The sequence below is a fragment of the Peromyscus leucopus genome, unplaced genomic scaffold, assembly GCF_004664715.2.
Source record: "Peromyscus leucopus breed LL Stock unplaced genomic scaffold, UCI_PerLeu_2.1 scaffold_1325, whole genome shotgun sequence".
NCBI classification, from domain to species: Eukaryota; Metazoa; Chordata; class Mammalia; order Rodentia; family Cricetidae; genus Peromyscus; species Peromyscus leucopus.
This window is the reverse complement of record NW_023504474.1, coordinates 1-26,740: the sequence shown is the minus strand read 5'-3', so window position 1 is coordinate 26,740 and position 26,740 is coordinate 1. Positions and strand designations below refer to the sequence as shown.

The 26,740-nt window shown below is 38.0% G+C and overlaps 1 protein-coding gene across 2 annotated transcripts; it reads left to right on the top strand.

Annotated features, from left to right (window-relative positions):
• Positions 1-62: 62 nt before the first annotated feature.
• On the top strand, positions 63-25,846 carry LOC114688149 (zinc finger protein 431-like). 2 transcript variants are annotated; one of them, XR_005090554.1, is made up of 5 exons: positions 63-103; positions 8,196-11,068; positions 15,491-15,698; positions 23,452-23,728; positions 25,685-25,846. XR_005090554.1 is itself a non-coding variant. In XM_037201754.1 (2 exons), the coding sequence occupies exon 2, from the start codon at positions 8,478-8,480 to the stop codon at positions 10,134-10,136; it is 1,659 nt and encodes a 552-aa protein (XP_037057649.1). In that variant the 5' UTR covers positions 63-103; positions 8,196-8,477; the 3' UTR covers positions 10,137-15,425. The 2 variants fall into 2 exon arrangements, 1 of the variants encoding a protein (XP_037057649.1); XM_037201754.1 differs by lacking the exons at positions 15,491-15,698; positions 23,452-23,728; positions 25,685-25,846 and having other exon boundaries at positions 8,196-15,425.
• The last annotated feature ends 894 nt before the right edge of the window (positions 25,847-26,740 follow it).

Genomic DNA, 26,740 nt, shown 5'->3' with positions numbered 1-26,740 from the left:
TGGAGCTCTGCCTGATGCTTGGCTGTGGATCTCTGCATCTGCTTCCATCAGTTATCTTATGAAGGCTCTATGATGACAGGTATTCACCAATCTGTTTACTGGGGTAAGTCAACTCAGGCACCCTCTCCACTATTGCTAGTAGTCTAAGCTGGGGTCATTCTTGTGGATTCCTGAGAATTTCCCTAGCACTAGGTTTCTCCCTATCCCCATGATGTCTCCCTCTATCAGGGTATGTCTTTCATTGCTCTCCCACTCATTCCCTCACCCAGCTTGATCATCCTGATTCCTTATGTATTCCACATACCTTACCCTACATTGTCCCCCAAACCCTCATTTTACTAATGGAGATCTCATGTATTTCCCCTTTCCCGGGCGACCTATGTGTTCCTCTTAGTGTCTTCCTTGTTAGCTAGCTTCTCTGGAGCTGTGGGTTGTCGTCTGGTTATCCTTTGCTTTACACCTAGTATCCACTTATGATTGAGTACATACCATGTTTGTCCTTCTGAGTTTGAGTTACCTCACTGAGAATGATATTTTCTAGTTCCATCCATTTGCCTGCAAATTTCAAGATGTCATTGTTTTTTAACTGCTGAGTAGTACCCCATTGTGTATATTGCCTCATTTTCTTTAGCCATTCATCAGTTGAGGGGCATCTAGGTTGTTTCCAGATTCTGGATATTACTAATAATGCCGCTATGAACATAGTTGAGCAAGTTTCATTCCAGAATTCTTGATCATTCCTTGGGTATATGTGCAAGAGTGTTATCACTGGGTCTTGAGGAAGATTGATTCCCAATTACCTGAGAAACCGCCACACTGATTTCCAAAGTGACTGTACAAGTTTGCACTCCCACCACTAGTGGAAGAGTGTTCCCTTTGTTCCACTTCTTTCCTAACATAAGCTGTAATTAGTGTTTTTGATCATAGCTATTCTGACAGGTGTAAGATAATATCTAAGAGTCATTTTGATTTACATTTCCCTGATGAGTAAGGATGTTTAGTTCTGTAGCCCATGTTTTAAATGGATTGTTTGATATTTTGCTGTCTAGTTTCTTCAGTTCTTTATGTATTTTGGAGATCAGCCCTCTGTCAGATTTGGGGTTGGTAAAGATCTTTTCCCATTTTGTAGGCTGTCATTTTGTATTGTTTACCATGTCCTTTGCCTTACAGAATGTTCTCCACTTGAGGAGGTCCCATTTTTTAATTCTTGCTCTCAGTGTCTGTGCTACTGGTGTTATATTTAGGAAGTGGTCTCCTGTGCCATTGCACTTAAGGCTACTTTCTACTTTCTCTTCTGTTAGGTTCAGTGTAATTGGATTTATGTTGTGGTCTTGATACACTTGGACTTGAGTTTTGTGTGTGGTGATAGATATGGATCTATGTGCAATCTTCTACATGTTGACATCCAGTTATGCCAGCACCATTTGTTGAAGATGCTTTCTTTTGTCTAGTGTACAGTTTTGGCTTCTTTGTCAAATATCAGGTGTTCATGGGTGTGTGAATTAATGTTAGGGTCTTCAATTTAATTCCATTGCTCCACATGTCATTTTTTTGTGCCATTACCAAGCTTTTATTTTTATTACTACAGCTCTATCATAGAGCTGAAGGTCAGACATGGTGATGCCTTCAGAAGTTGCTTCATTGTACAGGATTGTTTTAGCTATCCTGTGTTTTTTGTTTTTCCATATGAAGTTGAGTATTGTTCTTTCAAGGTCTGTGAAGAATTGTGTTGGGATTTTGATGGAGATTGCATTGAATCTGTAGATTGTTTTTGGTAAGATTGCCATTTTTACTGTGTTAATCCTACATATCCCTAAGCATTGTAGATCTTTCTGTTTTCTGATATCTTCTTCAATTTCTTTCTTCAGAGACTTTAAGTTCTTGTCATATAGGTCTTTCAATCACTTAGTTAGAGTTATCCCAAGGTATTTTATATTATTTGTGGCTACTGTAAAGGGTGATGTTTCCCTGATTTCTTTCTTGGCCCATTTATCATTTGTATATAGGAGAACTATTGATGTTTTTGAATGAATCTTGTATCTCTCAACATTTCTGAAGGTATTTATCAGCTGTATGAGTTTCCTGGTAGAATTTTTGGGGTCACTTATGTAAACTATCATATCATCTGCAAATAGTGAAAATTTGACTTTTCCTTTCCATTTTGTATCTCCTTGATCTCCTTTTGTTGCCTTATTGCTCTAGCTAGAACTTCAAGTACGATATTGAATAGATATTGGGAGAATGGACAGCATTGCCTTGTTCCTTATTTTAGTGGAATCTCTGAGTTTCTCTCCATTTACTTTGATGTTGGCTGTCGGGTTGCTGTAAATTGCCTTTATTATGTTTAGGTATGTTCCCTGTATTCCTGATCTCTCCAAAACCTTTATCATGAAGGGGCGTTGTATTTTGTCAAAGGCCTTTTCAGCATCTAATAAGATGATCATGTGTTTTTTTTTCTTTGAGTTTCTTTTATATGGTGTATTACATTAACAGATTTTCATATACTGAACCATCCTTGCATCCCTGGGATGAAGCCTAGTTGATCATGATGGATAATTTTTTTTGATGTGTTCCTGGAGTCGGTTTGCCAATATTTTATTGAGTATTTTTGCATCAATGTTCATGAGGGAGATTGGTCTGTAATCTCTTTCTTTGTTGCTTCTTTGTGTGGTTTGAGAATCAGAGTAACTGTTGCCTCATAAAAGGAGTTTGGTAACATTTCTTCTGTTTCTGTTGTGTGGAACAATTTGAAGAGTATTGGTATTAGCTCTTCTTTGAAAATCTGGTAGAATTCTGTGTTGAAACCATCTGGTCCTGGACTTTTTTTTGGTTTTGTAGAAATTTAATGACTATTTCTATTTCTTTGGGGGTTATTGGTCTATTTAAATTGTTTACCTCATAGTGATTTTACTTTGGTATGTGGTGCCTATCTAGAATTTTGTCCATTTCTTTTAGATTTTCCAGTTTTGTAAGGTACAGATTTTTGAAGTATGACCTGATGATTCTCTGGATTTCCTCATTGTCTGTTATGTCTCCCTTTTCATTTCTGATTTTGTTAATTTGGATGTTCTCTCTCTGCCTTTTATTTTGTTTGGATAGAGATTTGTCTATCTTGTTGATTTTTCTCAAAGAACTGACTCTTTGTGTCATTGATTCTTTGATTGTTCTTTTTGTTTCTGTTTTATTGATTTCAGCTCTCAATTTGATTTTTTCCTGCTGTCTATTCTTCCTGGGTGAGTTTGCTTCTTTTTGTTCTAGAGCTTTCAGGTGTGCTGTTAAGTCACTTCTGTGAGGTTTCTCCAACTTCCTTATGTGGAAATTTAGCAGTATGATCCTTCCTCTTAGTACTGCTTTTGTAGTGTCCCATGAGTTTGGGTATGATGTGCATTCACTTTCATTGAATTCTAGGAAGTGTTTCGTTTCTTTCCTTATTTCTTCCTTTACCCATTGGTGATTCAGTTGAGCATTATTCAGTTTCCATGAGATTGTAGGCTTTCTATGATTTTTGCTGTTGTTGAAATCTAACTTTAAGCCACAGTGGGCTGATGAAATACAGGAAGGTTTTTTTCAATTTTTTGTATCTGTTAAGATTTTTTTTGTGTGACCGAAGTATGTTGACAATTATAGAGAAGGTTCTTTGGTGTGCTGAGAAAAAGGTATATTCTTTTCTATCAGGGTGGAAGGTTCTATAGATATCTATTAAGTCCATTTGAGTCATAACATCAGTTAGATCCCGTATTTCTCTTTTAAGTTTCTGTCTAGCAGATCTGTCCATTGATCAGAGTGGGGTGTTGAAGTCTGCCACTAACAGCATGTGGGGTTTGATGTGCAATTTAAGCTTTAGTACTGTTTCTTTTACATATGTGGATGCCCTTGTGTTTGGGACATAATTTCTGAGAATTGAGACTTCCTCTTGGTGCATTTTTCCTGTGATGAATATGTGATGTCCTTCCTGATCTCTTTTGATTGATTTTAGCTTGAAGTCTGTTTTGCTAGATAATAGGATAGCTACACCATCTTGCTTCTTAAGTCCGTTTGATTGGAAAGTCTTTTTTCAGGCCTTTACTCTGAGGTAGTGTCTGTTTTTGAAGTTGAGGTGTGATTCTTGTATGCAGCAAAAGGATGTTTTTGTTTTTGTTTCCATTCTCTTAGCCTGTGTCTTTCTATAGGTGAATTGAGTCCATTGATATTAATGGATATTAATGACCGTGGTTGTTAATTCCTGTTATCTTTTGGTGGTAGAGTGTGTGTATTTCCCTTCTTTGGGATTTACTACTATGGGGTTATATATTTCCTGTGTTTTCATAGGTACACCTAACTTCTTTATGTTGGAGTTTTCCTTCTAGTGCTTTTTGTAAGGCTGGATTTGTGGATAGGTATTATTTAAATCTGGTTTTGTCTTGGAATCTCTTGTGTACTCTGTCTATGGTAATTGAAAGTTTTGCTGGATATAGTAGTCTGGGCTGGCATCTGAGGTCTCTTAGTGTCTGCATTACATCTGCCCAGGACCTTCTGGCTTTCAGAGTTGCCATTGAGAAATGAGGTGTTATTCTGATGGATCTGCCTTTATAAGTCACATGGCCTCTTTCCTTTGCTGCTCTTGATATTCTTTCTTTGTTCTTTATGTTTTATGGATTCATTATTATGTGATGAGGGGACTTTTTTGGGGGGTCTAGTCTATGTGGTGTTCTGTAAGCTTCTTGTATCTTCATAGGTATTTCCTTCTTTAATTTGGGGAAGTTTTCTTGTATGATTTTGTTGAATGTATTTTTTGTGCCTTTAAGTTGGTATTCTTCTATTTCTCTTATTCTTAGATTTGGACTTTTTATGGTGTCAGAGATTTCCTAGATGTTTTGTGTTATGACTTTTTTGGTTTTAGTGTTTTCTTTGACTGATGAATCTATTTCTTCTATTGTGTCCACCATGTCCAAGATTCTCTCTTCCATCTCTTGTATTCTCTTGGTTATGGTTGCATCTGTAGTTCCTGTTCATTTACTCAGATTTTTTTATTTCCATCATTCCCTCCTTTTCTATCTTCTTCATTGCTTCTGTTGCAATTTTAATGTTTTGAACTGTTTCCTTCACCTCTTTACTTTTACTTTGTTTTCTTGGCTTTCTTTAAGGGATTTATTGATTTCTTCCAATTGTTTTGGTAGTCTTCTCATCAATTTTTTTAAGGGATTTTTTCATTTCCTCTTTAGAAGCCTCTATCATCTTCATAAATGATTTGTAAGATTGCTTACTTCTGCTTCTTCTATTCTGTGATGCTCAGGTCTTGCTGTTGTAAAACCTCTAGGTTTTCTTGGTGCCATATTGCTCTTTATGTTGCTGTATGTATTTTTGCAGTGGTGTCTACCCATCTCTTCCTCCAATAGGTGTAAGAGGTGTCTGTGTCTGAGGTAGCTGCTCTTGGTTCAGTCTGTGCTTACTGTGTCTGTGTCTCAAGGGACCGCTCTTGGTTCAATCAGATGTGGTAGATTCTGTTTCTCAGGGAGAAACTGAGGTTACAGGGGGATGGTTGGGTTAGGGTCAGGGAGTGGATCTTGTGGATTGCAGTTTCCAATGTGGGGTGTAGTGGGGTGGCTTGCGTGGAGGAGTGTTGCCTGCTAGCCTGAAACTGGGGCAGCACTGGGTGGGGGAGGGTGCACGGATTGTGCCTTCAGGCCTAGGTCCTAGAGGCAGGACTCTCTGGATAGGAGAAGATTCATTCACCTCTTTGTCCAATCAGAGCTGGCAGATTCTGTCCAACCTTACCTATCTTACTTTTTAATACAAACTATGTTTCCTGTGTTCTTTATTTCCATCACTCCCTCAGAAATTTCCTTATAGAATATTCAGAAACACGTCCCTGTGTGTTTATGATTTTTCTGGATAATGGCATGGAAAGACTGCTTTATTTTACCCTTCAACTTCTAAGTAGCAATGTGGCGAGGTATAGATTATTTTGCAAAGGATTACAAAGTGAATGAATAGTAATAGAGGTAAAGACCCATTCTGATCATTATTGTTATTATTTTCAGTCCTAGGATTGTGTATGCAAGCACTCTCTTGCCGAGCTATATTCCCAGCTCTTTTTTCAGTTTTTCTTTTGAGATAATCTCACTAAGTTTCCTAGGCTCACCAGGAAGTCTGTTGCACAGATAGCCCTTGAACTTAACCATCATCCTGGCTAGTCTCCAGAGTAGCTGGTATAATAGGCCTGTGCCATGAGGCTCTATTACACTTCCTTTTTTTATTTATTGTTGTTACTTGTTTTTTATTTTTTTCGGGGCCCCTCCAACAAATCACATGCAGATGCTTCTTCTTAATTATGATTGCCCAGCCTTAGCTTGGCTTAGTTTGTAGCCAGCTTTCCTTAACTTAAATTAACACATCTAGCTTTTACCTCTGGATTTTTCCCATTCTCTTCTATAAATATTAATCTTACTTTATGGCTTGCTGGTTATGTAGCTGGGTAGCTGACCTTGATGGCCTCTTGCTCTCTGGCGCCTTCTCAATATGTTCTGTCTGCCTGAGATTTCCAACTATCCTTTCTGGTGCCTTGCTACTGGCAAGTTCTTTATTAGACCAGCAGGTATTTTACACAGGCACAGTATCAAAGCTTTACAGGATTAAAGAAATGCAACATAAACTAACACACCTCAAAGTAATATTCTACCAAAATTAAAAAAAAATTTCACACAATATATTTTAGTCATATTTTCATCTCCCCAAAGAACTCCCAGATACCCACTCAACTTCAGATACTTTCTGTTAAAAATCAAAACAAAACAAAAAATTACATGGGGTCCATTTTGTGTTGACCAGCTATTCATGAGCATGTGGCTTGTCCTGGAGTGTGTTTAACATATTTTGTCTCTCTATTGAAGGAAACTGGTTTTCTCCATCCCAGAAGTTAATGGTTGCACATAGCTTCTTGGTTAGATGAGGGACTTTGTGCCCACTTCCCATTCTCTGTGCTGGGATTTTTGTCTGGCTTGAAGTAGTACAGATCTTGTGCATGCTGTCACAGTCTCTGTAATTTCAAATGTGCACTAGCCCTATTGTGTCTGAAAAATGCTGTTTCCTTGGAGTTGTTCATCACCTCTGGCTTTTATAGCTTTCTATTTTCACACACACACATATATATATATATATATGTGTGTGTGTGTGTGTGTGTATGTATATATGTGTGTATATGTATATATGTATAGATATCCCTGAGACTTGAGGGGAGGGCTTTAATGGGCTTTCCATTTAGTACTGAGTGCTCCAAAGAACCTCACTCTCTGAATGTTGTCCAGTATTACTTATGTACTGCAAGATGTCTCCTTTATGATGAATGCTCAGTAATGTGATACTCCATGGATATAACAATATGTAGTTAGGAGTCATTTTATTTCTATGTTCATTTGGCAGAATAATTATAGTAGATTTTCCCTTGAGGCCTCTCACCTATCTAGTCTCAGGTTCTTGGCCTCATTAGTGTGTCAGGTATAAGTTCCATCTTGTAGAGCTGGCCTTAAATCCATTTAAAAGGTGATTGGTTATTCCTATAGTTTGTGCCACTATTGCACAGTCAGTGGGTGTATCTTGCATACAGGTTGTTCTTATAGCTCACAGGGTCGACACCTGTGTGAGGGTGATGATTACTTTTCTTCTTCAGTAGTGTGTTTCATACCTTTCAACACTATGAACTCTAATTACCTGGAATGAAGCTTCTAATTGAGCATGAGCTTCTGAGTGCATCTTTGGTTTCATTTTCTTTTCATTCATCTCATTCTGCTACCTAGGCCCCTAACCACACACTCTATGAACTGAACTGTCCTCTTTCCTCTGTAGTTTGACTTCCTACTTGTTTTACAGTTCGAGGCATATTTGAATGTGAGCTGTGACACTGAAAGACTATGTATTGCTCTTGGCTACAGAATGTGAAAACAATCTTGACCTTACTTTGCACATAGTTCTTATGATCATGTTTTTTCAACCTTGTTCAGGTAGTGATGTGTAGTAAAATTGATATAAAAAATGAAATGAAAGTTAAAAGAATGTGCTTTCTGTTAGCTAACATCACAGTCTAGGGCCAGAGACAAGAGGATTGATATCTCTGATGCCCAAACTACTTACCATTTTCTTCTTCTCCATTGCTAGATCTCAGTTCGTGTACAAGTTTTGTTCTTTTCCTATGGCATTTAAGAATAATTTTTTGGTTTCAGGCTTGACTTTGAAGAGGATTTGGCACTATTGAGTTTTGTGCTGTGCAAGTGCTGCTGCAGGAAACTGAGGGGAGAGCATGGTCCAGCTGGGAAGTCAGAACATGAGTTAGAGCTTCAAGAGGAGATCATGAGAGGTCATGACATGAAGCTGTGAAGCTGTGAGGATGAAGCCTGGATCGCCTTTTAGACCATGAGATGAGTCAGAGCTACAGTGAGGAGATCCTGAGAGTTCTTTGCATGAGGCTGTGACAGTGAAGTCAGGATTGCCTTTTGAGACACAAGATGGGTGCAGTGACCTATGACGATGTACATGTGGACTTCAGTGTGGAAGAGTGGGCTTTGCTGGATTCTTCCCAGAAGAATCTATACCAAGATGTGATGCTGGAGACCTACAGGCACCTCACAGCTGTGGGCTATAGGTGGGAAGACCATAATACTGAAAAACATTGTCAAAGTTATAGAAGACATGGCAGGAATGAAAGAAATCATACTGGAGAGAAACTCGCTGAAATTACTCAATGTGTTAAAGCCTTTGCATATCACAATCATCTTCAAATACATAAAAGAAGGCATAATGGAGAGAAACCCTATGCATGTAATAAATGTGATAAAGCCTTTGAATGTCAGAGTCGTCTACAAAGACATGAAGTAACTCATACTGGAGAGAAACCTTATGAATGTAAACAGTGTGATAAAGCCTTTGCACATCGCAGTAGTCTCCAAACACATAAAAAAACTCATAATGGAGAGAAACCTTATAAATGTAATCAATGTGGTAAAGCCTATGCACATCGTAGTCGTCTCCAAATACATAATAGAACACATACAGGAGAGAAACCATACAAATGTAATCAATGTGATAAAGCCTTTTCACAACACAGTAATCTCAAAGTACATAAAAGAAGACATACAGGAGAGAAACGCTATGGATGTAGTAAATGTGATAAAGCCTTTTTATATTACAGGGATCTCCATAGACATGAAAGAATACATACTGGAGAGAAACCTTTCAAATGTGATCAATGTGATAAAGCCTTTTCACATAAGTGTACACTTCAAAAGCATAAAAAAACTCATACTGGAGACAAACCTTATGAATGTAGTCAGTGTGGTAAAGCCTTTTTATGTCAAAAGAGTCTCGAAATACATAAAAGGACTCATTCTGGAGAGAAACCCTATGAATGTAATGAGTGTGGGAAAGCCTTTGTATGTCAAAGGAATCTCCAAAGACATAAAAGGACTCATACTGGAGAGAAACCTTATGAATGCAATGAATGTGGTAAAGGCTTTGCACATCACAATAGTCTTCAAGAACATAAAAGAACACATACTGGAGAGAAACCATACAAATGTATTCAATGTGATAAAGCCTTTTCACAATACAGTAATTTACAAAAGCATAAAAGAACACATACTGGAGAGAAACCCTACAAATGTAATCAATGTGATAAAGCCTTTTCTAGACATGCTCATCTTCAAGCTCATAAAAGAACACATACTGGAGAGAAACCTTATGAATGTAGTCAGTGTGGTAAGCTCTTCGCACATCAAGAGAGTCTCCAGTTACATAAAAGAACACATACTGGAGAGAAACCCTGTGAATGTAATGAGTGTGGTAAAACCTTTGTATGTCAAAAGAGTCTCCAAATACATAAAAGAACTCATACTGGAGAGAAACCTTATGAATGTCATCAATGTGGTAAAGCCTTTGCCTATAACAATAGTCTCCAAATACATAAAAGAACACATACTGGAGAGAAACCACACACATGTAATCAATGTGATAAAGCCTTTACAAAATACAGTTATCTCCAAATACATAAAAGAAGACATACTGGAGAGAAACCTTATGAATGTAATCAGTGTGATAAAGCCTTTGCATGTCGAAGGAGTCTCCAAAGACATAAAAGAAAACATCTTGAGGAGATAGATGCCATATGAATGAAATTAGTGTGATAAAACTTTGCATATCAAAGTAGTCTCCAAATATATAAAAGAAGACATACTGGAGAGAAACCCTATGAATGTAATTAATATGGTAAAGCCTTTGCATATCAGTACTCTTCAAAATCATAAGAAAATAATCATACTGTCGAGAAATCCTATAAATGTAATCAGTGTGGCAAACTTTTGCAATTCATGGTAGTCTTCATACACGAGGAAAACTTTTAGTGTGTAATTGAGCTGTTAAATCCTGTGCATATAACATTAATCTGTGACGATCTGAAAAAAATGAATACTGAAGGAAATCTGACTATAAAGCATTTGGTAAGATCATTAGCCAACATATGTACATTTAGTTACACGAGATTATTCTGGAAGAAAAAATCTAGCAAGTGTCAACAATCTCTTCAGTCATTAAGATGTTTTTATTTTGTTTGTACCTGCAATCTCACATAGACAAAAGGCCTATGAATTTAAACTATAAAACAACTTTTAGATTTCTTCTCTTCAATCACAGAAAACAAGAAATCTATGAGTAAAACTTTATGGATATGTATTAGTGCATTTTCTGTTGCTGTAATAAAACATAATGCCTAAGTCAACTTATGAAAGAATTTAATTGGCCCTTGGTTCCTGAGAGATACTGGATCACAATGAAAGTGGCATGGCAACAATTGTCAGAAAGGGCAGCTAAAGCAAGAAGCTAAGAACTTACATCCTCAACTTGCACCACAAAGTAGAGAGTGGGAACTGGAAATGGTGTATGGATGAAAACTCTCTGGCCCACCCCTACTGACATACTTTATAGGCATGGCAGCATTTCCTAAATCTTCTGAAATACCACCAACTGAGAAGGATTGATTTCTCTGACTTCAGCCTACATGCTAGTTTTCTGTTATATGAACCTCTTCACAATGAAGAAAATCTCTGTAATCCTTTTAAATGTTTCAAAATTTGTGTTACTAGAATGAATTCTTACAAGAGAAAAGCATTCATGAGGAAAATTTGTTTACAGATTTTAACTATGTGATGTCAGTGTGTCTTTGTATGATGATTATGTGCATGTGCATTCTGGTTTTCAAGAAGGTTAGACCCTTGGAGCTTTTTGAAGCATGATTTACAGAAAGTTGTCAAAAACCTAATTTTGGTCCTAGGAATGAACTTGTCTTAATTGTTTAGCCATGTCTCCAGGCCTTTAAATATTTTAAAACCTTTTACTATCATCTTGATATCAAGAAATAGGGAAGAACTGATACAAGAGGAAACCCTATTCATGTATATGATTTTATAAGAACTTACATACCACAGTTGTCTTCAGTTTTTTAAAAAAAGGACTTCCTTCATCTCTTTAACCTCATAGCCTTGAAGGAATCAAATTACCAAGTTCACACAAGACTGATGTTGGAGATCAGTGCATTGTGGTTCTATTTTGCAACATTTGAGGTAGTTATTAAAGTGTGCTATACGTGTTGCAAATCTATTTAGTCAAATTCACTTTGTGGTCCTTATATTCCTTTGTGGCCATTGTTCATCCTTGATTGTGCTTTCACTTCGAGATAGATATTTTTCTATTGCAATGTATAGAAGAGGATGCCCATCATCTAAGTAGTCCATTGTTTATTTAAACATCAGGGAATGCTGATCATACTTTTCAAGTAAGGGTGTCTGTGAAAAGTGGTGGGTTTTATTCTTGGTTTTCTTTTTAATATTTTCACAAATTCCCTTAAGATGTTTTTTTTTTATTCAGCCTAGGTTGGATGTCAGTTATTTGTCTGGAATACATTTGAACTCATGATTTCATGTGTCAGTCTCCAGTGTAAAAATCCAAGGGTAGGTGATAGACCCCTAACGTTTGCTATTTTTTTCAACATGTTTTAAAATGTTAATTTTAAATTGCTTAATAGAGGAGAATATAAGAAACATTACCTCATGTGTACATCCAAAGCTGCACTTTCATCTCTGAAAGAGATGTAATGAGGTAAAATGATCAGCAATCAGCTGTACATATGCCACCAGTTTTCCCCTTTTCTCTGCTTATTTTATTAGCTTTGTGCAATTTTCCATTACACATGATTCATTATCTTCTTTACAAATGTGTAAAGTAAGAAATACATTATCCTTTTTACTCTTTTAAAAATGATGGCTAAAATGTCACAAATAAGAACTCTGTATGCTAATATTATCTTGATTTAGGACCTCTGCCACTGAAGAATCTAGGGCTTATGATGTTGCTTTGAGATACCTCTTTTTAAAACTGTCTCATTGCGTTGTTTAAGTGGTTTCTGTATTATTAATGAATTAATGTTTTATTCGTTGTAAAGTAGTGATAGATCCCAAAAAACTATAGTGTATTAGTTTGGACTTTAAAATAGTTGAACTTAGAGAAGCTTAACAATGGTGGTCTGAATGTCAGCTTAAATTTCACCAAGAAGCAGCGTGCATTACACTGGTGTGCTATTTAATACTTGTATGAGGAATAGCTAAATCTGGAGGGTGACAAATAATTGTTATCCATGACCTCCTCTGAGAAACCATTGTAACAAGTTTAATCTGACAGCAGACACTAGGACCACCATCAGTGTTAATGGATGCTGCTAATTTTGACAGTTTAATAGAGAAAATCATGATTTATCCCATCACCTTGATACATTATCTGCAGATAGGATAGGTAATTCTCATCTCTGTTGTACTTTTCTTGAGTAGTTGATCTTATTTGATTTCTTACAGTGCTTATTTTATGTGGCTTCAGCTCTGTCAGTTCATTTAGATTGTTTCAAAGCTCCACACCAACACTTAGGATTTAAATTGGCAGAGTAAAAATATTTGTACTCTATTCTGTCTGAAGTTATCCTCATACAACACAATACAGATTCCCATAGACAAATATTGCTGTAACTCCAAACTGAAATATTTGAAAAATGGTTACCACATGTAAAAAGAAGATCATTGTAGAAAGAGATCTCTGAACTGACAGAACAAAGACATGGCTCTTCTGTTTGCAGTAGGTCACGATATATAGGGAGGAATGGGAGCATCCATAGATGTTTGGCAGCATGAAAGAGCAAGAAGAAAGCAAATAACGAATACACAAGTGCATTATTCTTACAGCAGGAAAGCAGAGGGAGAGATTGCCACAGATTCTTTGGTACTTATTTTTCACGAAGGAGTAATTTTTTAACTTTTTCCAACATCTAATATGTATTCTCCATTTTTCTCACAAGCACACATGTATAAACTGTTCTGTCAGAACGAACTTCCATCTAGTCTAGAATGCAATACTATTCTCTCCTACCCCAGTATTCCTAAGAATATCTGGTCTTGGGGTGCTCAGTCCATTCAAAGGTAAGTAATTAAAAGGAAATGAGCATGGTCCATGAAAAATGCTACAACAAGAAGAAAATAAACCAGAAAACAAGTGACAACCCATGATGAAATTGTACAGGCCTAAGTGATGGTTTAATTTATGAAACAGTTAAACTTTTGAAATGGAAGACAAAGGACTCAGTGGTTAAGACATATACTGCTCCTTGAGTGACTTGAGTTTACTTCCTAGTACCTATATCAGGTGACTCACAATAACCCCCTGTAATTCCAGCTCCAGGTGTATTGGCCACTTCTGTCCTTTATGTGCACTAGCATACATGTGAACATACCCATTAATGTACTTATAATAAATAGTCATTTTTAAAAAATCTCTAAAATGACAGTATTGGCTGTACCTCGGTGGTAATTTGCCAGTCCTGGATAGAAGCCTTGGGTTCAGGTAGTAGCCCTGCAAAAAATAAAGTGTTCATTATCTCAAGAGCTATGAGTTAATTATAAGAGAGCAGTCTGGCAGAGCTCAGGAAGAAAAGAAGCAGAAGGAGGAATAACAGAGGTTAGAATGGAAAGTCAACATTGAAGCCTAAGTGAGGTGGCTTGATGACAGGCTTTGGAAGTTGAACAAACTGAAATAGGTAAGAAAGGAGATGTGCTTAGTGTAGTTCTAGAAATAGAGATCCAATGTTTCAATAAAAGCATTTAAATGACTCCAGAAGTGTTCTACAGAGAAATCTTTAAAAGTTGAAAGAATACACAAAGACCAAGGAAAAATGAATATATACTCATCACTATCATTATATAGTCTAGGTCAACAACGTAGGGAATATGTGAGCTTTCCACTGTGCATTCCATGAAAACAGATCAGATTCCCTGTACGTGATGCTGTGTAATTGAATGATAATCGAGAATATTTAGCATTACAGGGCAGTGATAAATTCTGTAACTTATCAGGGGAAATAATTGTGACCTCACAGGCAAACTCTACTGACATCTGTTTAAACTATGCAAACTGAAAATAAGTAGTACGTATCTGTTCTTTTTTATAAGCTGCAGAGAGACTGAGTGTGCCCAGGGTATATAAGGTCATTGTGGAACACTGTACCAATAAGAGTAAAATAACATAGTTATGGTACAGAATAAAATAACCAAGCAGAAATAAATTGGAAAAGGAAAGAAGACAGAGGTAGCATAGTTTGCCAGTTTCACATTATAACCAGAAAACATAAGACAGAAAACTTAGATTATTAAGTGCAAGAGGTTTTAGTATTCTTTAAATAAAGCTAAACACAATAGGACATTTTAAAAATATTTAAGCAAGATGATGTATTGGAGAGGAGGTAGGAAGTATATACATACTAAATTTCTAACTAAAGAAATAATCAGAGTTGCCACTAAGGATGAAAGACCAAAATGATTTCCAAGATGTTCTTTACCCTTGCAAATACCAGGGTCATACATGAGCATTCTAACACACACAGACACACACAGAGACACACATACACACACACACACACACACACACACACACTTCACAAAACAAACAGCTAGACTCTATGCTCCTTGACTAAAACTTTCTCATTCTTTCCCATGAAAGTAGTTTTCAGTATGGTCAGAAGTGATACCACCTTTGGACTTGTCAGACATACATTCTGAGATGCAGAGGTCCCAGGTCACATCTGTTGTGTCACAGACATTGGAGAAGCCCCTCCCTGCATTCCTCTTGGTCAAAGTGCTCTGTAGTACCGCAGATGGTTTTTTCTTAGCTTTCTTTCTTTTCCAGTTTTTCTTTTTGTTTGTTTTTTTGGTTCAAGAAAGGGTCTTTCTATGTATCTCAAGCTGGTCTAGATCACTCTGTAGCCCAGGCTGGCCTTGTACTTTCTACCCCCTGCCTCAGCATACCAAATGCTAGCCTTATAGCCATGTACTGCTATGTTTCACTAAATAACTTTGTGTGCGTGCTATCAATCTTTGTTGAAGTTAATTTAATTTCCTTTTTTATTTTTGCCACGTTGGCCATTTTATCTTTTCAGAAGTATCTCTGTTCACAGAAAACAAGATTACCTTCCTGTTTCATGAAGAAGTTGAAAACAGCTGGGTTACTGTTGAGAACACCCGAGATAACACCACACACCAATGTGTAGAATCAATAAGAACGTAATCTTGGCCCTGTTAACACTGACTAGTTCTGCATTTCTGCTGTTTCAACTGTACTACTACAAGCACTGTTTGTCACCAAAGGTAATTCTGTTTTTTTTTTTTTTTTTTTTTTTTGGTTTTTCGAGACAGGGTTTCTCTGCATAGCTTTGCGCCTTTCCTGGAGCTCACTTGGTAGCCCAGGCTGGCCTCAACTCACAGAGATCCACCTGGCTCTGCCTCCCGAGTGCTGGGATTAAAGGCGTGCGCCACCACCGCCCGGCCTGTTTTTTCTTATTAGACATCATTGTTGCTTTGTGTTTTCTTAACATTTACATTGCAGTATATTCAATTAATAGTGTTGAACCTTTACAGAAACATTTTTCACAGGGGTTCTCACCTTTGTAGGATGTAGTAGTCTCTTCAAAATTACAATGAAATATTTTTGTAATATACAATTAAATCAAAAGTAGTGTTTCAATCATATTTAATCTGGTCACATTTTCTGATAAATAAAACTTATTTTTCCACAAATTAGTATCAGTTAAATGAAGTCACTGATAATTTTGATATGTTATCAAACTTACTTTATCTTATAGTGTGTGTTTTGATTTAGAATCTACCAGAGGAATTGCTGAAGAACTTTCCTTCATTGCTATTTGTAGGACTGAAGATGTGGAGATACTGGTTTGGATCCAGTAACTTCTCGTAGTAATAAATGCCTTTAGCACCATGTTAGCATGACTACATAGCTTTCCAGAATCTTAGGAGAGATTACCGTAAGTCCGTCACAATCTAGGGAAGGGGACTTTTTGCTATCTTAGAGTAAATAAGGCCTACTTCTTATGTTTGGAATTTCCTGTAGATGTTCTCTAGGCCCTAGCCACTTTAACTAGATGAGTTTGTATTTTCTGTGGTCAACAAAGGAAACCAATCCAATTATCTAATAATTAAAGGTAAGGAACAATTATATTGTATTTCATAGAGGGATAGGCTTGACTTTTCAGATTCAGGTCAGTCATTCAGGCTTTTGAAATGCAGACTAGTTTGTTTGGATGTTCTGTCAGGGAGCACAGCTCCTCATATACCCTTGGCCCAAGAACAGTCCTCTTTGACTGACTGAGTGCTCGACTTTAAGAGAGAAAAACATGGAGCAGTGAGGGAAGATGGGGACTCCTGCTTGGCCAGCCAAATTAACCTGACAGTCAGTGTGGTAACAGATACCACAGGGCCATTCCCCTCATATCCTGAAATACAAACTCTAGTAGAATGGTAGTTTTGTGAACATTCTATGGACTCTAATTTTCAAGTACAGATATTCTTCAACTTACAGTAAGATTGCATCCTGATAAATTCATTATAGGATAAAAATATTGTAAGTAAAAAAATAATAAGCCTCACCTACTGAACACCATAGTTTGGAATATAGTATGCTGTGAAATTGAGTACCTTTATCATCATAAGTCTGGTAACTCCGCAGCACTGTTAGTATTAAATAGCCTGTCACTTGGCCAGGAAAATACAAGAGTTCAAAATTTAATGTATCATTTCTATGCAGTGTATAATACTTTCACACCTATTGTAAACTAAAACATTGTGAGTCTCCCTATCTGAAGTTGGGATCCATTCATAATTGTCTTACAGTTCATACCAAAAAGGAGAAGACATGTTTCTAGGGATTATTTTCTTCTTGTTACATCTAACAGCTTAATGTGGTTTGAATTCAGGGCACTTGTCAAACTTGTATTTACTGATGACTTGTTAAGACCTAGGATATATAGCAGGAAAAGTGAGCTTAGCAGGGCAAAGATCTTACTCTATTTGATAGTCATAGCAGTAGTAGTGATTCTCGTTTGTCGTGGGGTTCTCTGTGTAGCCCTGGTTGTCTTGGAACTAGCTGTGTAGCCCAGGCTGGCCTCAAACGCTCAGAGATCCACCTGCCTCTGCCTCCTGAGTGCTGGGATTAAAGGGGTGCACCACCACTGCCTGGCAGTAGTAGTAATTTTTGAGTCTGGGCTCAGAGTTCAAGTCTTTGTTCAGTCATCTGGCTTTCAGCTGGTCACTTCTCTGACCTTTGATTCCTTTGGTTGGGATTCTTAGCAACATTACCAACTGAGCTAAGCTAGTCTACTTGATGTGATGCATCTCGCTTAGTGTTTTCTACATGTATATGATCAAAGATAATAGCTTCTAGCAGCTTATTTTTCCTACTGAAGGTTTACATTACCATTTTGAAAATAAAGTTGAGAGGCTAGTGAGATTGCTCAGTGGTAAGGTCACTTGCCTCACCGCTGGTCAATCTGAGTTCAATTCCTGGAACCTACATTGTAGAAGGAGAGAACCGATTCCTGAAAGTTGTCCTCTGACCTCTGCACATGTGCTCTGACACACCTTTTCCCACCCCTTAATAAACTAACAAACAAACAAATAAATAAAAATAAGTTTCCAGGTGGTGGTGTTGCCTGCCTTTAATCCCTGCACTCGGGAGGCAGAGGCAGGCGGATCTCTGTGGGTTTGAGGCCGGTCTGGTCTACAAAGCGAGTTCCAGAAAGGTACAAAAAGAAACCCTGTCTCAAAAAACAAAATAAAAAAATAAAAAATAAAAAAATAAAGTTGAAGTAAATGATTATAGAGTCCTTGTGAGCCTTTTTCTTACTGTTTTATGCATGAGTTAACTCAGATCTAGATTGAGTGTTTCTTGCTCATGATTAAAGTTTTCAGGACCTAAAGCTTATGTCTTTACTGGAGCTGCTCCAGTATATATATATAACTAAAAGTATAACGAAAAGTCTGTCTAAACAGAATATGTTCAGATTGGCAGATATGAGATGAAATGGCTTTCAGAATGCTGTACGACAGTTGAAAATATTGGGGTTGATGGTTAAGTAAAAGACAAAGCAGTAACTGGAGCAAGCCTTATATTGTTCTTCCTAATCAGACAAGCCACCCCAGTGCCATATTACCTAGAAGGCTACTGACAGGCTGTTATGCTAGGCTAGCTTCCCATTTGTTCAGTAATTTGTTAGAGGGAGAGATTGGAAAGAAGAATGGCAGCAGTTGTTCACAGTAAACAACTTCCTATGCTATTATTAGGAATGGAAACTAACCTTTTAACCATGTAGAACATATGCAGCAAAGACTTTTGGAATAGTTTTAAGTGGGTTGCTTGTTAAAATTGTGCAAATATTTTCACTTGATGTTTGACTTTTGTGGTAGCTGACAATCTCTTGTAACTCCAGTTCCAGGAAAATTGATGCTCTCTCTGGCCTCTGCAGATACTTCACACTTGTGGTATATATGTATAGGCAAAATACTCATAAACATAAAATAAATATATTTTAAGTAAAAGCTACTAGACTTGATGGCAATAGTGGCACATTCAGTACTCATGAGGTGGATCTCGTGAGTTCTAAGACAACCAGGAATACACAGAGAAACCTTGAAAACATTTAAAAAAAAAAAAAAAGGCGCGACACTGCAGGAGATGTCTGTACTATGGACTCAGGAGAGTCCAGTAAATGAACTGTTTTAGTGAGGCAGATGTTACCAAGTTTTGGTAGATGAAATGAGATTAGGGCTACCAACCAATGGAATTAGCATTGTGGAGGTCAGTGGTAGTTGTGAGTGTTTGGCAGAGCGGATTTGAGCTCAAGTGAATTGATAGGAAAGAATTAAAGGCAATAAGAGTGACATTGGGAGTTTTGCACCATGGAGAAAAAGAAATTGTTGGAGGAAAGATCTGTCACTAGGTTTTGGTTTGTTTTGTTTCTTGTTTTAATTAATTTTAATGGGAAAAATAATTTCAGGTTTGTATATCCATAGGAATGGTCCAGCAGAGCAATGTCTTTGGCCAAGCAAGAGGGCCTGAGATGTAGTCAGGAGAGAAGTGGCTGTAAATAGGAATGTAGGCAGTTCTTCTCTTAGGAGAAGAGGGCAGTCAGACTGTTTGAATGCAATCTCAGTAGGTGGTGGTAAAGTATTGGGAGGGTTTGAAAGGTCTCTACTTCCTTTTCTTTTCTTAGGAAAGAGAAAGCAATGCAATATGGTGGCAGGGGGATATGGAAAATGTTTTGAACAGAGAAAAGAGCAGAAAAAGTCACCTAAGAGAAGGAGAGGATTAATGCCAAGGAAATGAAATGTAGCACTGCTCAGCAGAATGAAGGCCTCCCCAACATTCCTGGAGATCCGGCAGTGACACCAGTTTACAGCTGTAGTTAGCTGTGTGCTTGCTTGTGCAGACAAGTGAGGAGTTGAATTCCCTTGCTTTTTTTTGCTTTGTTTTGTGGTGAAGGGTCTCACTATGTAGTTCAGGTTGGCCTAGAACCCACTAATGATCTTCTGGCCTCAGCCTCCGAAATACTGGAATTATAAGTTTGTTCCGCTGTGCTCAGCTGTGAATATGAACTGTTTTCTGGGATTTTTTTGTTTGTTTTGGTTTTTGAAGTTTTGGGGGGTTTTTTTGTGTTTTTTTTTCTTTTTTACTAAGCAAGTAAAATAGTGGCAAATTGTGGGTTTGTAGGAGGGATTGCCTTACAAAACATGGTTTTTGTGACAGCATTGTTCATAATGGTGTCACAGAGGAAGTAGACTGGGGAGTGACTGCTAATAAGACTGTAGTTTTGATATGGTTTAAAGTTCTAGGTAGAGGTGATAGTAACACTACTGTAACTATATGTTACTGCTCTCCTTGGAGTCATGAACCTGAGAGCAGGGCTTAAGAATGAGGTGGGCTAAAGTCTCCTTTGATAGCCAACTTTATTCAGAGCATCGGACTATATATACTCTGAGGGTTAAGTGCTGCAAGCCACAGGAAAATGTAATGGAATTCAGCTATCACAAAAACTACTACTTGGAAAGGTCAAGGAATTTTCCTAAGGTCAAGCCATGGCTTAAGAAGTCTTGGTGATATTTTAGCTGTTATATATATATATATATATATATATATATATATATATATATATATATATATATATATTAGCTGATTCCTGCAATGATTTCCTTGTATGCTATGTATGCTTCCAAGAACTCATAATGGTGTATTTTATTGGAAATACCTACCAAGCAGCCAAGGCCAAATGATCTTCTGAATTAAGGTAAATTAAACTCAGCCCCTCCTTTCTTATAAATCCTTAATGGCATTTATACTAACATTATAGACTCCTAAAATTTACCTAACTACCCCTAGGAATGTAGTTTGAACACATAAATTCCCTTTTTCTGTTATATTAACCATTTTTAGCTTTTAGTGGTCCTCCTGCTTTCCCTCTCCCCCTTTGGGTTATAAAAGAAAGCCTGACAGTCACTGCCTGAGGAAAACTCTTGTCTGCCTTTATGACCCTGTAAGAACTCAAGCCTGGTGACCTTGCTTTAGCTAGAGCACTGCTATTACCTAGGTATATAACAGTAAACTTCAGAGACCTGAGGAGGATTTTGAGGATTTTTACTAGAGAGGATTTTGATTTCTTGTTTTTTGGAGTTGTCTCACAAGCACTCAGAATTCCCCTTGCATGACTCCATTTTGGACTGTGTTCCAACATCCATACATTTAACTATACAGTTAACTATACACTTTAAAATGGTAGGATTTATGATATATGATCTTATTCCAGTAAATTTTGTATAAAATAATCTACTAGCTTAGAAATGTACTTACTCCAAACTCAACCAATTCAACTCCTTAAAATTTCAGACTCCTCTCCTAATGTAGGGCTGTAGTGAAAATCAAATGACTGTCTACAGTTTCCATCTCTTGTCAGGATTGAAGATTACAAAGTTCCCTGTGTTTCTATTTTTCTGTTGTTTGTTTCTCTCACATGTCCATTTGTATTAAATTGTACAGTCTACAGTGCAGATCTTGTGAGAGACTGAGTCAGGCTCTGCCTTAATTACTCTTCCCTCTTCCTTTCTCCTCCAACTAACAATTTCTTACTAACATTTATTTAACCGAGCAGTAGGCCAGACATGGTATACAAAGACAGCTTGGCCATGGCATCTGGCGTTGAGTGTGCAGGTTAACAAGAAGACAAGCCTTGTTTTTAGGAATCTTGTGCACATTGTGTTTGTAGGATGAGGCGATTCTAATTGTCCGTCAGCTTCCTCTCGGTTATTTATACTTCACAGGTAGAAAATCAATGAAAGCGTATGGAGCTGTCAAACTTCTCTGAGCTTGAAACACTCTTCTTATCTCTAGACCATCCAACATTCTTTCTCTTATTTAGTTTCAAACTATTTGGAGGCATAGGCTATTACTACTGATAATATTGCTTTCTTCCTTCTGACTCTCTGAACCTGGACATTTAAAAAGTACTATTAACTTATAAGGACCCCAGAACATTTGAATAATAGTGTACCTTATGAAAAGTGTGGGTATTGGGACTGTCTCTCTACTAGAAATAATGACTTTGCTTTGCAGTGGGAGAGGGACCTTTTATTTTCATTTGGAAGTATCAAACAGAACCTGACACTTGAGATTTGTTCATTATACTTTTTTTTTTTAATTTTTTTTTTTTAAGATTTATTATGTATACAGCATGTATGACTGCAGGCCAGAAGAGGGCACCAGATCTCACTACAGATGGTTGTGAGCCACCATGTGGTTGCTGGGAACTGAACTCAGGACCTTTGGAAGAGCAGTCAGTGCTCTTAACCTCTGAGCCATCTCTCCAGTCCCTCATTATACTTTTTAAACCTCATTTTCCATCTCATCACTAATTCAGTATATGGAGATGCAGTTAGGAATATGGAACTACATAGACAAACCCTAATTTCATAGAGATAGCAGAAAACCAGCTGGTTCATGCTGTAGTCTCAGGACTTGGGAGACTGAGGCAGGACAGAGAGAAGGATTGAGGTGGATGAAGAAAGAGGGGGACACAGACCAACATAGGAATGTGGGTCCGGATGCTATTGCTTGATGGGCATTCACTGGCCATACCATTGAATAGTTTCAGAGTGTGGGAGCCCGTTCTCGGGTTCCTCATGGCTTTACCCAGCAGGTCAGCATAGAGGATGATTAGGACCACGGGCCTGAGTGCAGGTGTCTGAGATGGTCTGCACTTGGTTGTGCTGGGGGGAGGTCTTTTGCTCCACCCCTTGGGGTCTCTATAAAAACCCTGGGCCAGAGACAGTCGGGGTCTGTTGGAAAAGGTTCCAGGCCGGTCTCTAGGCTATCCTTTATTTTCTATCTGTTTATCTCCGCAAGATTCTCCAGTATAAATCCTTCTATCTAATATTTCCTGCTGTTCACACTCAAGAAAACTCTGGGGAACTGTGAGGTTGGTGGGTGAAGGCCCCACATCAGAGCAGCTCATGCAGCACCCGCCATACCAGCTCATAGAGCCGTCATACTCTTATGGCACTCAGGCACTATCTCCTCCCTCCAGCCCACATCTGCAGTGCTGCAGGGGTCTTATCTGCCCCAGCAGCCTGCGCAGGTCATTGATCCTTAGCTCCCCACCCCGACACAACACCTCACCTAGCCCCCACTACCATCTTCCTTCCCTGTTATACCATTTTTCAGGTGTTAGGAGAGAAGAATTGTAAGTTTGCTTTTCTGTTCTTCCTACTAACATCTACTTCAGAGACACTAATGGGAGACATTAAATGAGCATTCTTCTCCATCGGGAGAAATTTGTGTTATTTTCAGAGTCCTTAGACCTATTCTCCATTCCCCATACCTTTGTTTTGCTACTTCCTTCTTTTCCCACTACCTTCTGTTTACTACTGTCATTTTTACAATGTTCTGGCAAAAAGCAAATCAAGACAAAAATATGGCTTCCTTAATGGTGTAACGATTGCTTTAGTTTTGTTACTAGTATTTGGTTTTAAATATTCAGTCTTGATCTTTTCCTTATTCTAGGAAGGCTGGTTTCAGATAGCTGAGAATGTGGGATTCCAGTGCTTAAAGACTGAAAGCAAAGATCCTCGGTTAGATGGGATCGACTCACTTTCTGGAACTGAAATCCCTCTGCACTAGGTCTGTAAGCTGGCCACTCACTCCATCCACTTGGTGTTCTTTCATGAGAGGAGAGGCAACTACCCTGGCATGGTCACCTGCGGCTCCAAGGACACATGGACAGAAAGTTTGTTCCTTTTCGAAAGTTGCAGTTTGGTCGTTATCCTGGAGCTTTTGATAGGTATGTCAGTCTATGAGAATAAACAATAATAAATCAGTGATATTGTGTGTTTATAGTTATATGTAATCTGTATACTCCTACATTGAGGTATTATACGTCAGCGAAATCTGCTGTAATTCTGCAACAGCATGGATGGGTCCTACAATGCTGAGTGTCCCAAGGCAGAAAAGAATAATAGCATATGCTATACTGTGTTCATGCATATATTTAAAATAGAAAAAAGATACTAAGAATAGTAAGGAAAGGTTACCCCCAAAGAAGATAGAATGTATCCCTAGAAGGGGAAGGATAGACAGGGAGTTACTGAGTGGGGTACAGAGACATCCAGGGGAGCTGACAAGACTCTTTGTCTATGATGAAGATGAAGACACAAATGATTGTAACAGTGATGTAATTGTCTTTGTTTACATGCACTTGACTGAGCGTGCGTGCGTGCGTGCGTGCGTGCGTGTGTGATTTTAATTTCCCTGTGTCCTGAGGTGGTGACTCACACCTATAAACCTAGCACTCGGGAAGCTGAAGCAGGAGAGTCACAAGCCGCAGGTGAGGCTGGGCCAAGGAACAAGTTGCAGGCCAGCCTGGCTGTAATCATGAGACCCGGCCTCAGAAAACTAAGACAGATCATGGGAATAAAAATAATACTCTGTGTAGAAGTCTGTCCTTAACTACCTCACTAATAAACACTGCTGACACGAAACAGGTACTTGAGGAGACTCGGGAAACTGGACTGTGAATGTTAGCTTTCTGACCCAGAGTCAGACTTCTCTTTCTCCTCGGAAGTCCTTAATAATGATGTTATAATCTGTCTGAAAGTCTGGAACTTGATATGAATATAGCAGTGAATGTTTGTCCTTTGCTTTAAAGTCTATCATTCTTATAAGAATTTTCATATCAATATCTTTTGCGACCACTTTCAGAGAAACACTGCTTTTTGTTAGCTTTAGAACTGTAAGGACAAGGTTATTTTTGTTTTCTTGTTAGTGTTTAACATCACAAATTTGAGAAACAGCTGAAAGGGTGTTCAGAACTGGGAAGTCAGGAATATAAGTGACCAAAGCGATTAGTGGGTTGTAAGAAACAGTTTGTTGTCTGTGTTTCTCCCTTTATTTTTGTCGAAATCTTAGCGACTATTCACGTTTATGCACTTTTTCTTACTTTGTGTTTCAAACATTTTTAAGGGGGGGAGTCATTGAGTTCTTTAGGGTATTAAAAGTTTATATCAAAGTTTAGTTAATAATTTAATTAAGTTTAGTATTGCCAACTAATAAATAACTTTTAAGTGTAATGTGTGACAGTAGATAAAGCCATCTGTATATTTTATAGTTTTACATAGAGGAATAGAAAGTTCTCAAGAAATATTCATAGAGGGTGGGTTCCAGGTATCTTTCTAGTCAAAGAGGCTCCCAAGCTACTATAATTTAACTCAGTATTTCTTAGATGTAAGAACTATTTACCTCTCTAAAACTAAATTGATAACTGAAAATGATGTTGTTCAACTTTCATTTCTGCTTAAAATGCCAAAGTAGCTGTAAAACTATTTTAGATGCACCAAGTCAGGCCTAGTGGCACAGGCCTGTAATCCCCACTCTTGGGAGTCTGAAGCAGGAGGATTGCAAATCAGTGCTAGCTCTGTCAACTTAGGGAGAACTTGTCTTAAAAAAAAAAAAAGAGGGGTGGTGTAGCTCAGTGGTTGCATCAGAAGGCCCTAGGTTCAATCCATACCATTCCCTCCTCACTCCCAAATTAAGCTGCATTAGTGAAAATACTTAATACTGAAATTCTGTGCTGCTATTGGATGTCAGATTTCCAAGGTCCTAATAAAGTTGTTGATTGATGCCTGAAGTGTTTGAAGAAAATTCACTTGATGTTTAGCTCCTTGGCTAATGTCCACTATTTTAAAAGGCTGCCTGTGTTCTGGATTAAATCCTGATAGTTAATCTTAACTTTCCTTTTCAGGCCAGAGTTACAGCAAGTTACTGTGGATGGACTAGATGTGCTTATTCCAAAAGACCCAGGACACTTTCTGGAAGAAAGACCACACTCCAGATTTATTGAGTGCAGGTATAAAGAAGCTCGGGCATTCCTTCAGGTTAGAGACGAACAAATAATGTAGTTCTAAATTAAATAAATGAGAATTAGGGCTCATTTAGTTTTTAAGAGTAAGTGAAGATGGCTTATGCAGAATAGGTTTAAATTTCTTGTTAAGTTGATCATTTTTTATCCTACTAGTTTCTTTTTATTTAAAGTTAAAAACTTCATTTTTTCCCTAAGGGTTAGGGGTGTAGCGTAATGGGTTGAGTGCTTGTGTGAAATGCATGGGGCTTGAGTTTGATTTCCCCCACCACATAGATTAGGTGTGGTAGCAGGTGCCATAATCCCGGCACTTGAAAGATGGAGGCAGAGGGTTGAAGGTAATGTTCCACTATACAGTGAGTGCAGAGGCAGCCTGGACCACCAAGAGCCTATCTCCAAAAGGAAAGCATAGATTCTGCTGGCTGTTAAGGCAAGTTTGTAACCCCAGCACCCAGCCAGCTAAGGCACAAGATCTCAGTTAGAAAGTATCCCTGGGATTCACACTTGGACACAAGCACACAGGCATGCACACACAGTTTCTTCTTCCCTGAAGGGTGTCTGCTTCATTTCTTCTTTGCTTGGGTTTTTTTTTTTTATTTTGGGGGGTTGACCAGCCCACTGGGGACAGTGCCACCCCTATGCATATGATTTGGGGTCGTATAAATTATAGCTGAGTAGGCCGGTAAGTAGCATTACTTCATGGGCTCTGCCTTGGTTCTTTCATTATTTGTTTGTTTGGTTTTTTCTTTTTCGTTTCTTTCTTTCTTTCTTTTTTTTTTGAGAGAAGGTTTCTTTGTATAGCCCTGACTGGAACTCACTCTGTAGACTAGGCTAGCCTCGAACTCAGCAATCCACCTGCCTCTGCTTCCAGAGTGCTGGGATTAAAGGCTTGTGTCTTCACCAACCAACACTTTTCTCCCCTGAGTTGTATTTTGATCT